At 40.2% G+C, this 10,551-nt stretch overlaps 1 protein-coding gene and 1 long non-coding RNA gene across 2 annotated transcripts in view; one reads left to right on the top strand and one right to left on the bottom strand.

Moving 5' to 3' along the window:
* Positions 1 to 10,539, top strand: part of frmd3 (FERM domain containing 3) — a 33,375-nt gene extending 22,836 nt beyond the window's left edge. The window contains exons 12-13 of the mRNA XM_056418258.1: positions 2,563 to 2,797; positions 3,682 to 10,539. Coding sequence (XP_056274233.1) covers positions 2,563 to 2,797; positions 3,682 to 4,162 — 716 coding nt within the window. The 3' untranslated portion in view covers positions 4,163 to 10,539. The remainder of the gene's footprint in view (positions 1 to 2,562; positions 2,798 to 3,681) is intronic.
* On the bottom strand, positions 2,197 to 3,792 carry LOC130196282 (uncharacterized). Its single transcript, XR_008832218.1, has 2 exons — positions 3,706 to 3,792; positions 2,197 to 2,619 (listed from the first exon to the last, which is right to left on the bottom strand). It is a non-coding gene; the product is annotated as an uncharacterized LOC130196282 (long non-coding RNA).
* Positions 10,540 to 10,551: the final 12 nt, after the last annotated feature.

Here is a 10,551-nt window from a genome sequence, read left to right as displayed (position 1 = left end):
AAGATAATACTTTTACACACTGTTTCTTTCTTGTAGGAGCGGTCAGTAAATCAACACGCATTCTTTCGTAGTGTCACTTCAATACTTTCTTGTATTGCATAACAGCAACAGAAACATGAATGAAACTCATCTTGAACAGAGAAACCTCGCTTTGTCTGAGATGCGGTTGAATAGTTTCCCCTTTCGCTCTCTTGCCAAACACACCTGGCTCTACTCGGGTGACGCCTCCATATGGAGGTAAAGCCCCCTGACATCATCATTACATCATCGTCATCAAAATCATGTCAACATGATCAATAACATTTCATTATGATCAGCATAATTTGATCTATGGGCAGTAGCATGGTTGTAATGTACCCACGTGGATGGGATACGGTTTAGATAAACACAAGTCAGTGTAATGGCCTCAATATGTCTGGGTTTATAAAATAAGTCTGCGGCAACATTTATTGTGAAACAACTTGGATTGAGGAAGGAGTTTTGATATTTGGATGGCATGTAAAGGTTTGAATGCAACGCCAGAGGAGAGCTGCTTCAACACAAAACACATCCTCCTAAATTATGTTGTTCTTGACTCTAAATCCAACGTAAACATTTTTTTAAATCCCAAAATGCAAATTTAAGAGATAAAGCCCTATTTTTTTTAAAGGATTAAGAAAGGTTTTGATACAAAAAAGTAGTATAGCTGATTTCAAAAGATACATACTTGTTGTTATTAATTTAATATTAATGTTATTCATCAATATGAATCAATATAATCTTCATCAGGTTTAGCGTTGAAGCTTTCCAGCTGATCCTGTTTGACTTGAAACTACACAGGAAGGTTATTCCATCGTAGTAAAAGGTGCTTCATTAACAAAGAAGTAATCAATATCATGCAATAGCAAAGAAAATACGTTTCTAGAGTATCGGGGGTCTGTTGAGTTGGGAACTTGACAAAGAGCCGATTAAACAACCAGTGACGGCTTTATTCTTGCACACATGTACAGTTGCACTGATAAATGTACTTTGGAGGTGTTTGGGTGTCAAAGATGAGGTTGGCATGACGACGATGGGGAAACCCTTGCTCTGTGTTTGTAACAGTTTAGCTCCACGCCTTCCTTTTTGTAATAGTTGTTTTCATCCTGTCACACTGGACTTTATTTATGATATAGTCTATTTTCCATTCCATCGATTGATTAGCTATAATTCTTGGGGGTGGCGTGGTCTGAGATGTGGCTACAGCCTGGACAGGTCGCCAGTGCAAGTTTAATGCAATAGTTTAGTCAAGCAGCAACTAGTAGTGCTCAAATGTTGATTAACTATTTTGTGCGTCCCCGTGTTCAGGTGTAATGTCCCTCTCTCCCTCTGAGTTCATTCACTCGTTGCCTTTTCGCTGACTCTGTTTCCATGGTAGCTGTCACCACTCGCTCGTCCCTCCTCCTTCGTTCTTCTTTTAACTTCTCTTAACTCATCGTTAAGTCAGTTGGTGTGTGTGTGTGTGCGCATGTGTGTATTAATCCATAGCAGAAGGAAAACATTTTTAACCTTTACACACAATGACACACTTTCCCAAAATTGTGTTGATGTTCATATCAGTCATCGTGTGTTGTGACGCGTCAGTGACGTCTAAACTCATCACCTCAGAGTGAAGTTCAGCTATCTACATACACACAAACTCACACACACACGCACACATCCACACTACGTCACAGTAGAGCTAGATTAAAAAGACATTGAAGTCTGTTCCAGCTGAACTGTGTTACTCACACTCACCGTGGAGGCCGCCTGGCAGTGATTGTCGCCCTACACGACAAATTCAATTAAATTCAGTTAATGTTATGTAGCCCAAAATCACAAATTATAAATTTGCCTCAGAAGGCTTTACAATCTGTACACATACGACATCCCTGACCTTTGACCTCGCATCGGATCAGGAACAACTCCCAAGAAATAGAAAAAACCCTTTTACAGGGAAAAAAGGGAAGAAACCTTGAGGAGATCAACAGAGGAGGATCCCTCTCCAGGATGGACAGAAGCAAGAGATGTTATGTGTACAGAATGAATCATTACAGAGCTACAACACATTAAAAGAATATGACATTAATGTGTGAATAATGATCCAAATCCAACCCGATGAGAACTCTTATATAAATAACCATTTTGATGTAAAGTATAATCGTCGTCGCACATTTTCAGAGCTAAAGCAAGGTTGAGTATTTTTTTATTTTTTTATTTTGTGTCAGTATAACAAATATGGGAATGCCACCATGTGGATCAAGTGTTCAACTGCAGCATAGAAATCTACAGCGGCGAGTGACACTGGCCCAATTACGTAGAAAACAACTGTTTTGTGTTTGTGACATATTCATACAGGAACTATACACTCATACTAGAAATAAATCATTGATGGATAAAGGTCAGCTCAGATCAAATGAAATAGATTTTCTACTTGATATGTTTCATATTTTTTAAATAGCAGTGATAGAACAAAGTCGCTGTTAAATTGTGATCATTGACATCACGGCGTGTAGCATCCTGTTTGATGTCAAACGTGCTTCTTTTGTCTTGTTCTCCCACCAGGTGTTGTTGCTGTAAAGGACTCTGTCCCCCTGTCGCCCTTAAAACCTGCAGCTGCACCTGCAGACACAGAGCAACAAAGTAATGAAGGAACCTCTGCTTTATGCGATGACCTGCATCCTTCCGGTGTTTCCATGGAAACCTCAAATCTCCGACCTCAGACGCCCAAAGCTGAAGATAAAGTGGAGGAAGATGACGAGGCCAGCGGAGCTCTCACCATTTCTGAGCTTGTCTACAGGTTTATTGAGTTTTATTACACAACTACAACCAATGTTTTCATAATAACATAATGTTTTGGCTCACGGATTCACTGTTTTGCTTCTCTTTAACTAGTTTGTTTGCCACAACGGACAGCTGTTCTCAAAAGTTTAAAATCCAATGCACACTACATCTGCTCAGCACCAAACAGACGACATACAGAGACAAAAGTCGGCAACCAGCTGGTCAACATTTGGCAGCGTGAGACATATTTCCCACAGGAGTTGGGGGAGAAAAAACAGAACTAAAAGCAGACTGAATATTGGACTTAGATTTGTCAGGTGGACAGAAACAGTAATAAAATGTAAATGTCCTCCGTATCCACTGGATGTGTAAACAAGCCACTGCATGTCAGCGTTGTGTTTACAGCTTGTTTCTGTTTAGTTGACGTAGCTTCATAGGTTGAAAGTCTAGAGGATATACCACAGAAGTGGCTCACGGTTATTATTCATCCCCAGTAAATAGTAAATAGTTTACCGTGGCATAACAGCATAAGTTGTAAACTAACAGTCACTTACAAGAGTGTAGAACACTGCTGCTGTGATGTTATGTCAACAACAAAATACATTAAAATCCATCCTTTTCCAATGCTACAAAGCACCCAGCATGCACTGCTTTATTGCAGCGTGCTTTGTATTTGTTTGTCTCTTGCCTTGCCGTTATTGAGGCGCACATGTCCGTAGCAACATGTATGTATCTGTGTGAATGTCTCTAATGAAAGGCAGGTTGAAACCTCCCTTTGTTATTGCTAAAGGAAAACGCCACCTCTGACATCAGTGTTTGAGAAATGTGTTCTTCTTTTGGGCTGCTGGTTATGTATTATGAATTTTCTTTAAATATCTTTAAATACCCGTTCTTCTCCAGTCCTTGTGCCAGCATGCTACCCACCCCAGTGGACGACAGTCAGGGAGTCGTGGACTTGCTCTTCTCCTCTCTGGTCCAGAGCCCAGCCAGGATGCTGAGGGAGCTGCATGCCGACCCTGACATCCAGGCCCGGCTGGAGGCTGAGAGGGAGCGAGACCGGGCCTACGAACGCTCCCGGATGGCTGCCAGAGGTGGAATGGGTGGCGTCCTGACCAGCAGCCTATGCCTGCTATCGTCTAATGAAAGAGTCAATGCATGTGTGCTGAGTGTGGCCCGCTTTGTTGCCGTGGTAATGGGTATCTTGCTTGTCACTGTGCCCACACTGCTGCTCCTGCTGGAGTCAGACATCGACGTGTCGTTCCTCCATGAGATCCGCCAGACGCCGGAGTTTGAGCAGTTTCACTACGAGTATTACTGCCCGCTCCGGCGCTGGATCCTGTGTAGGATCAGCATGGCCATGGAGAACCTCTGGTCCGACTGAGGAAGAAGAGGAGGAGGAGGAGGAGGAGGAAAAGAAGAGGCCGGAGAGTCACTGCATCTTAATATGTAAATTAATCTTATATTCAGTTTAAACAACTGGTGAGACAAAACAACCAGTCTGCCAACGGGATGAGGTTATTTCACTTGTTTCAGAGCAAGTTCAGTTTATTTTAAGAGCAGGTGCAATGGAGCGCTCACCAAATTGCAGTCATGTGATTTGGTTAAAAAAAGAGGCCTGAGATGGATAATGTTGGCCTGTTTGATTGAATTACACGATAACAAGTAGATTAGTTTCACCTCTTTGGCAGCATAAATTGAATTCTTGAAGAAAAGAGAGATAGAAGAGAAATACAATTATGATTATAGTATCCAATCACTTGTTCAGAGACTTTCGGCAGTGATGAACTAAAAAGAAAGAACAAGGTAGAATGTGAGTGTTTGAGGAAATGACTGTGGAGTGGGGAGGTTCACGGAAATTAAAAAAACAATGTAAGTCGTGGAGAAAGAGAAAGTCTAAAAAAGATTTAAAAAAGAAATAACTGGTGGATTTTCATTTTTAGAACTTTAGAAAGTCTGTTCACTCCTGATGCTGACTGCCGGGTGCACTGACTCTTTGGTAAATAGCGCTAACCATTCTGATTGGTTCTCGCCTTCGGATCAGATGATTGGTCACAGAACCTGTCAGTCATGGCGGAGTGGGTGGGGACAGAAAGAGAAGTTATTGATTTGTCACTGGACACAACAATAGCCACAGTCAAAGGTACATTATATATATTTAAAAACAAAAGAGAAATATTGATAATGAGTACCTATCTTAAATAAGTTGTTTTTAACGTTTTGTACATTTGTATGTGATCCAGATCTTTCAGGAATTTTTCAGTCAGAGGATCTACTTTGAGCTTATTTAAAAAAATTAAGAGTTTACAAAAGATTACAAAAAAAGCAAATTTATTGAAGTTTATCGGGGTGAAGAGTGTTGAGAAATTCAAGATATTTTTTAAGACTCCCGTCAGCATTTGTTCACCCGGTAGCACCCTAGGTTTTTCCTACAGAGGCGATAGCACAACTCTTTTACACGAACCACAGATTGCTACTGTTTCAGATTATGTGATGTCATTTTGGAAACAGAAGGGCAGCAGAGGAGAGAAACTTTAGTCTGTTTGTGATGAAAAAACTTGTGTATTGTTGAACTTCTAAATGTCGTCTGAACTAAATGTTTGCTCTTTAATTAAGGCTACTCGTGCATCTTTCCGTGTGTTTTCAGAGAGTTTCAACATAAATGTATGAAGAAATGCAAAGGGCCAACAAGGTTACTCATGAGCTCATGAGGAAAAGTTACTGTGTCGTAATCGTCGATAAAACCGTGATTTGGGGTCATTTGTGAGTCGATGGTGTGCTACTGGTGAGAGAGCCCTGTGTGTATTTCAGAGGGATTTGAAGTGATAGGATGGTACACTTAAAATGCCCAGAGGAACATGTGTGTGTACGTCAAGCTGACAGTTACTACGTTACACATGATGGGACAAGTGAAGCGCGTAATGGTCTAAATCTCTCAGCCAGGTCGTTCTCTGGTCGTATGACTGGTCGACTGAACGAATGTGGCAGAGTACGAGTACAGTTGCAGGTATTTAATTTAGGAAATGTAGTCACTAGATTAGATTAGAAATGATTTGTAGCCATTTCTATTCAGATATGTGATGTGTTTATAATTTAGATGGCTACAACTGTTGCTGCCTGCATTCCTTCTCATTTTAATGTCAGTGACCAACAAGTTATATTTGCAGTCACATCTCTGACACCCTCCCTCCCAAAAGGTCTGGAGGGAGGGTGTCAGAGATGAAAAATATCAAGGTTAAAACCCAGATTATTTTGTTCAAAATAATATCTATTTGCTACAGAAATATAGAAATAAACTGAAGATGTGTTGGTCTTTGTAATGCAGTTTATTGTGATGTACTTTTACAAAGTTAAGGTCACAGTATGAAACATAACAGAGACTTATACAATAACCTTTTGACTCAACTCATCATTGGGCTAAAGACTCAATCAGAGACTTGTAGCTGATGATCCATGGCATCGGTCACTTCTGTAAATGTACAGCCGTCACTGTGTGATCGGTCACATCCAGACAGGGCCTGTCTGTTACAGCATCGTGGCTCAGCATGGAGAAGACTACTGGACTCTGGACTGTAAAGCGACTTCGAGTGTCTAGAGAAGCGCTATATAAAATAAATGATTATTATTATTATTATTAAGAGAACAGAGAGCAACAGAGAGGAGAAACTACATCAAATCAAATGTTTGTTTTTTTGTTTCGTTTTTATTATAGCTCAAAATGTAGTTCAATTTGGATCAACTTCTCAGGAAAGGCTTATTAGCAGTTTATGTTCAAAATAACAAATACATGTCTCAAAAATAAAAAAAAGGAAAGAAAAAATGCATCTAATCACAGCATACAACATAAAATAACCATAACCTTCATACTGAACAAGTCCTGCTATTGTGCTAATATGAATATCCAAACACCTTATATATTGATATGAAGTCAGTAGCTGGATTTAAATACGGCCGTGTTGTTATACCACAACGACAAATGCAAACATGTCCCCTAAAATGTGTTTACTGTTGACTGCATTGTGGCCATCATAGCTGAACCTCCATCTTGCTCTATTGCAGAGTGAACTGTCAGTCGGTTCTAGATCGGCAGATCGAAGCTCTCAGTGTTTAGGCTCCTGTTCAATAAATCTCTCTCCGCACATCACCATCAAAGCCCTCGTATTATAATCGATCAAATGTTGCTGCCTCAAACTATCAGCTACTTTTTCGTGGAACTCTGTCAGGCATCAACAAACTTTATGCATATAGAAAATATGCAGTCACAAAAGAAGCACGCGTATTTGGGACAAAGCATTTATTTTCCTACTACAGCATGCACTGAGTTTCAATGATGAAACCAAGGGCCAAACCACTTTGATGACAATGTGTGCATTTAACATCACAGACTCTGAGCTTCACTGTAGCGGATGAAGCTGATCTATTTGCACTGCTCTATGATCACCATCATCACATGATAACTAACGGGTCGGGGGGATATCATCCTGTTATTTACCTGTTGCTCCTCCAGTATGCACATGCACCAAAATGCTCGAGTGGTTCTCTGCAGATCTAAATACGCGTTTCTCTGTCTTCATGTACACAGCTGGACAGACGTAGTTTGTCCTTTGGTCCTTTATTTCTGTGCTTCATCCTCCTCTAACGAACCCGGGGTGTCTCTTACTCTGACCTCTCAATGCAAATCGCATGCCCTCATCTGTAAATACTGTGTTTATAGTTGTGGCAAAACAAAAAATCCTTCCTTCCCTCTCTGTGTCTTGTCCCTGAAAGCGTTCTCGATGTAGGCTTGGCTGTCTTGATCATCTTAGATGAATGCATGTTTTCTGTGATTTCTTTCCAAGAAGTGGAAGAGGAAACACATTGAGGCATTTAAGTATTTTCTCTCAATACAAAATAGGCATTGGTCAGCTGATCAGTTTTGTGATCACATTTAAAAATCAAAACATGTCATGCAGTGTGCTTTGGGCTTACTTTTAACCATTGGCTTGACAAGACTGAATACATGTGGTTGATAATTATTTTTAGCTTCTTTTGAGCTGATCTGGAAAAAAATGTCTGAGGACAAAAAGAAAAACATCTGTAAAAGATCATTTTACCACCTCTTAGAGAGTGATTAGCTTTATTGCGCTTTTGCTGTGTGTAATAAAGCCCATCCCTAAATGCTAACACCCTAACCTCATTGCTAACGCAGCATGCTATTAACTGATTGAATTCAGAAACATGAATTGTTTAGGTGCTCATGTTTTTTTTTTTTACCTAACGTGAGTGAATAGAAAGTAAAACTACACATCGTCTTATTGCAAAAAACAAAAGGCCTTTCAGTTCTGTATCCAACAGATATTTGGTCCCATATGACTCTGTAGCATTTTATTAGTTTGTAGCTCATTCATCAGGAAGGAATTTCTCCCCTTTGAGATGTAGCTCTTGTTTTGAGATACTGAACTTGAGCTCTTGTGTTTTACAGCATACAGATCGACCGAGAGTACAGCTTGTGTTCCCTGTACGTACATAAAACTGTGATTAAAAACATCAAGATCACTCAGCAGTTGATATCATATCTGAGGTTTCACTGTATTACTAAGTTCCTGACATGAGTCAAGTATTTATAAACCTAAAATTTAATTTCCTGCCTTTAATTATAAGAAAAGCTTCACAGACAACCAAATCCTTGAATTCAAAGCTGTTTTAATCTAATACACAACTTGCATGATTTATTTAAGATTTTAAATATTTGAACTCAGGTCTACTATTATGCAAAACTATTGGACATCACGTGGTAAAAGAGAAAAATAAGCTGTTTAACATATTATTTCTGTGTTGTGTGGGCATGTACAGTAGCAGATTCTCTTGCACGGTCACTTTGTTCTTTTTGATTGTTAGTCAAACTGATTTGTTGTTTTATTGGTTAATCAGATTTTTTTTTGTCATTCAGTCTCTTTTAATAATAAACTCTGGGAGAATTAATTTAAGAATCAGAAAGAAATAAAACATCCCTAAATAATGACTCCCCTCTCTTCTGGGACAACCAAGCCTTATGAACTTTGTGAAGTAAAACTTTTGAATGTTTGTATGTTATAAAAATGGATTGTTTTATATGTTAATACTGCCACATTAAAGCTCCCTATTGAATATATATTGAAATATGGTGCCTACGGTGTGGATTATTTTAGATGTTTGTTTATTGTGGTCAACAAAGCTTTCGAAAATGTATCTCAATGTATTACCATATAAAGTATATATACATATACACTACCATTCAAAAGTTTGGGGTCACCCAGACAATTTCGTGTTTTCCATGAAAACTCACACTTTTATTTATCAAATGAGTTGCAAAATGTATAGAAAATATAGTCAAGACATTGACAAGGTTAGAAATAATGATTTGTATTTGAAGTATTAATTTTTTTCTTCAAACTTTGCTTTCGTCAAAGAATGCTCCTTTTGCAGCAATTACAGCATTGCAGACCTTTGGCATTCTAGCTGTTAATTTGTTGAGGTAATCTGTTGAAATGTCACCCCACGCTTCCTGAAGCACCTGCCACAAGTTGGATTGGCTTGATGGGCACTTCTTGGGACCATACGGTCAAGCTGCTCCCACAACAGCTCAATGGGGTTGAGATCTGGTGACTGTGCTGGCCACTCCATTACAGACAGCATACCAGCTGCCTGCTTCTTCCCTCAATAGTTCTTGCACAATGTGGAGGTGTGCTTTGGGTCATTGTCCTGTTGGAGGAGGAAATTGGCTCCAATCAAGCGCTGCCCACAGGGTATGGCATGGCGTTGCAAAATGGAGTGATAGCCTTCCTTATTTAAAATCCCTTTTACCTGGTACAAATCTCCCACTTTACCAGCACCAAAGCAGCCCCAGACCATCACATGACCTCCACCATGCTTGACAGATGGTGTCTGGCACTCTTCCAGCATCTTTTCACCTGTTCTGCGCCTGACAAATGTTCTTCTGTGTGATCCAAACACCTCAAACTTGGATTCATCTGACCATAACACCTTTTTCCAATCTTCCTCTGTTCAATGCCTGTGTTCTTTTGCCCATACCAATATTTTCTTTTTATTGGCCAGTCTCAGATATGGCTTTTTCTTTGCCACTCTGCCTAGAAGGCCAGCATCCCGGAGTCGCCTCTTCACTGTCGACGTTGACACTGGCGTTTTGCGGGTACCATTTAAAGAAGCTGCCAGTGTGGCTTTGTGACGCAGCGGCCGCCAGTCAGCGGGAAGGACGTACGAAGCTGCTTCTGCACGTCACCGCGCTGTCATCAGACAAGAACGCCAATGCTGGATTAAAGCAAAACCACGGATTATTTCTGGTGCACATGGGTGACATTTTTTTATCTGATTCTACAATCTGTAGGTGTCTGTGGCAGCGGGGGGTGTTGAGGCTCGGCTGCAGAGCGGGTGGAGCGGGGGGGTGGTTCAGGGAACGGTGTCTAATTGGTCTCAGTGTGTGTGTGTCTATAAAGAATCAGTAGGAACTGAGGAGCGGGAGAGCAGAGGCACAGTCTGCACTCTTTAATCAAAGATATTACCAAATATTGATCCTGTGTGCTCGTGACAGCCACACACACGTTGCAGTGTCATAACTACTGCATGGTTTAAGTTGGGAAAATGAGCTAGGCTTAGAATATAATCAGGGATCTTTTATTAATACTGGGTTTATTTAATAAGGGACAGTGCACATTGATAAAAACATTTCAGTAAATGTGCCAGAGTTAGCCAAGAGGCTATTTTTCATCTGTAGTCCCAATGATGCTGATGTTAAGA

This window comes from Pseudoliparis swirei, chromosome 7, assembly GCF_029220125.1.
Source record: "Pseudoliparis swirei isolate HS2019 ecotype Mariana Trench chromosome 7, NWPU_hadal_v1, whole genome shotgun sequence".
NCBI lineage: Eukaryota > Metazoa > Chordata > Actinopteri > Perciformes > Liparidae > Pseudoliparis > Pseudoliparis swirei.
Note: the sequence above shows the minus strand (reverse complement) of the source record. Positions and strands in the feature narration are given on the sequence as shown.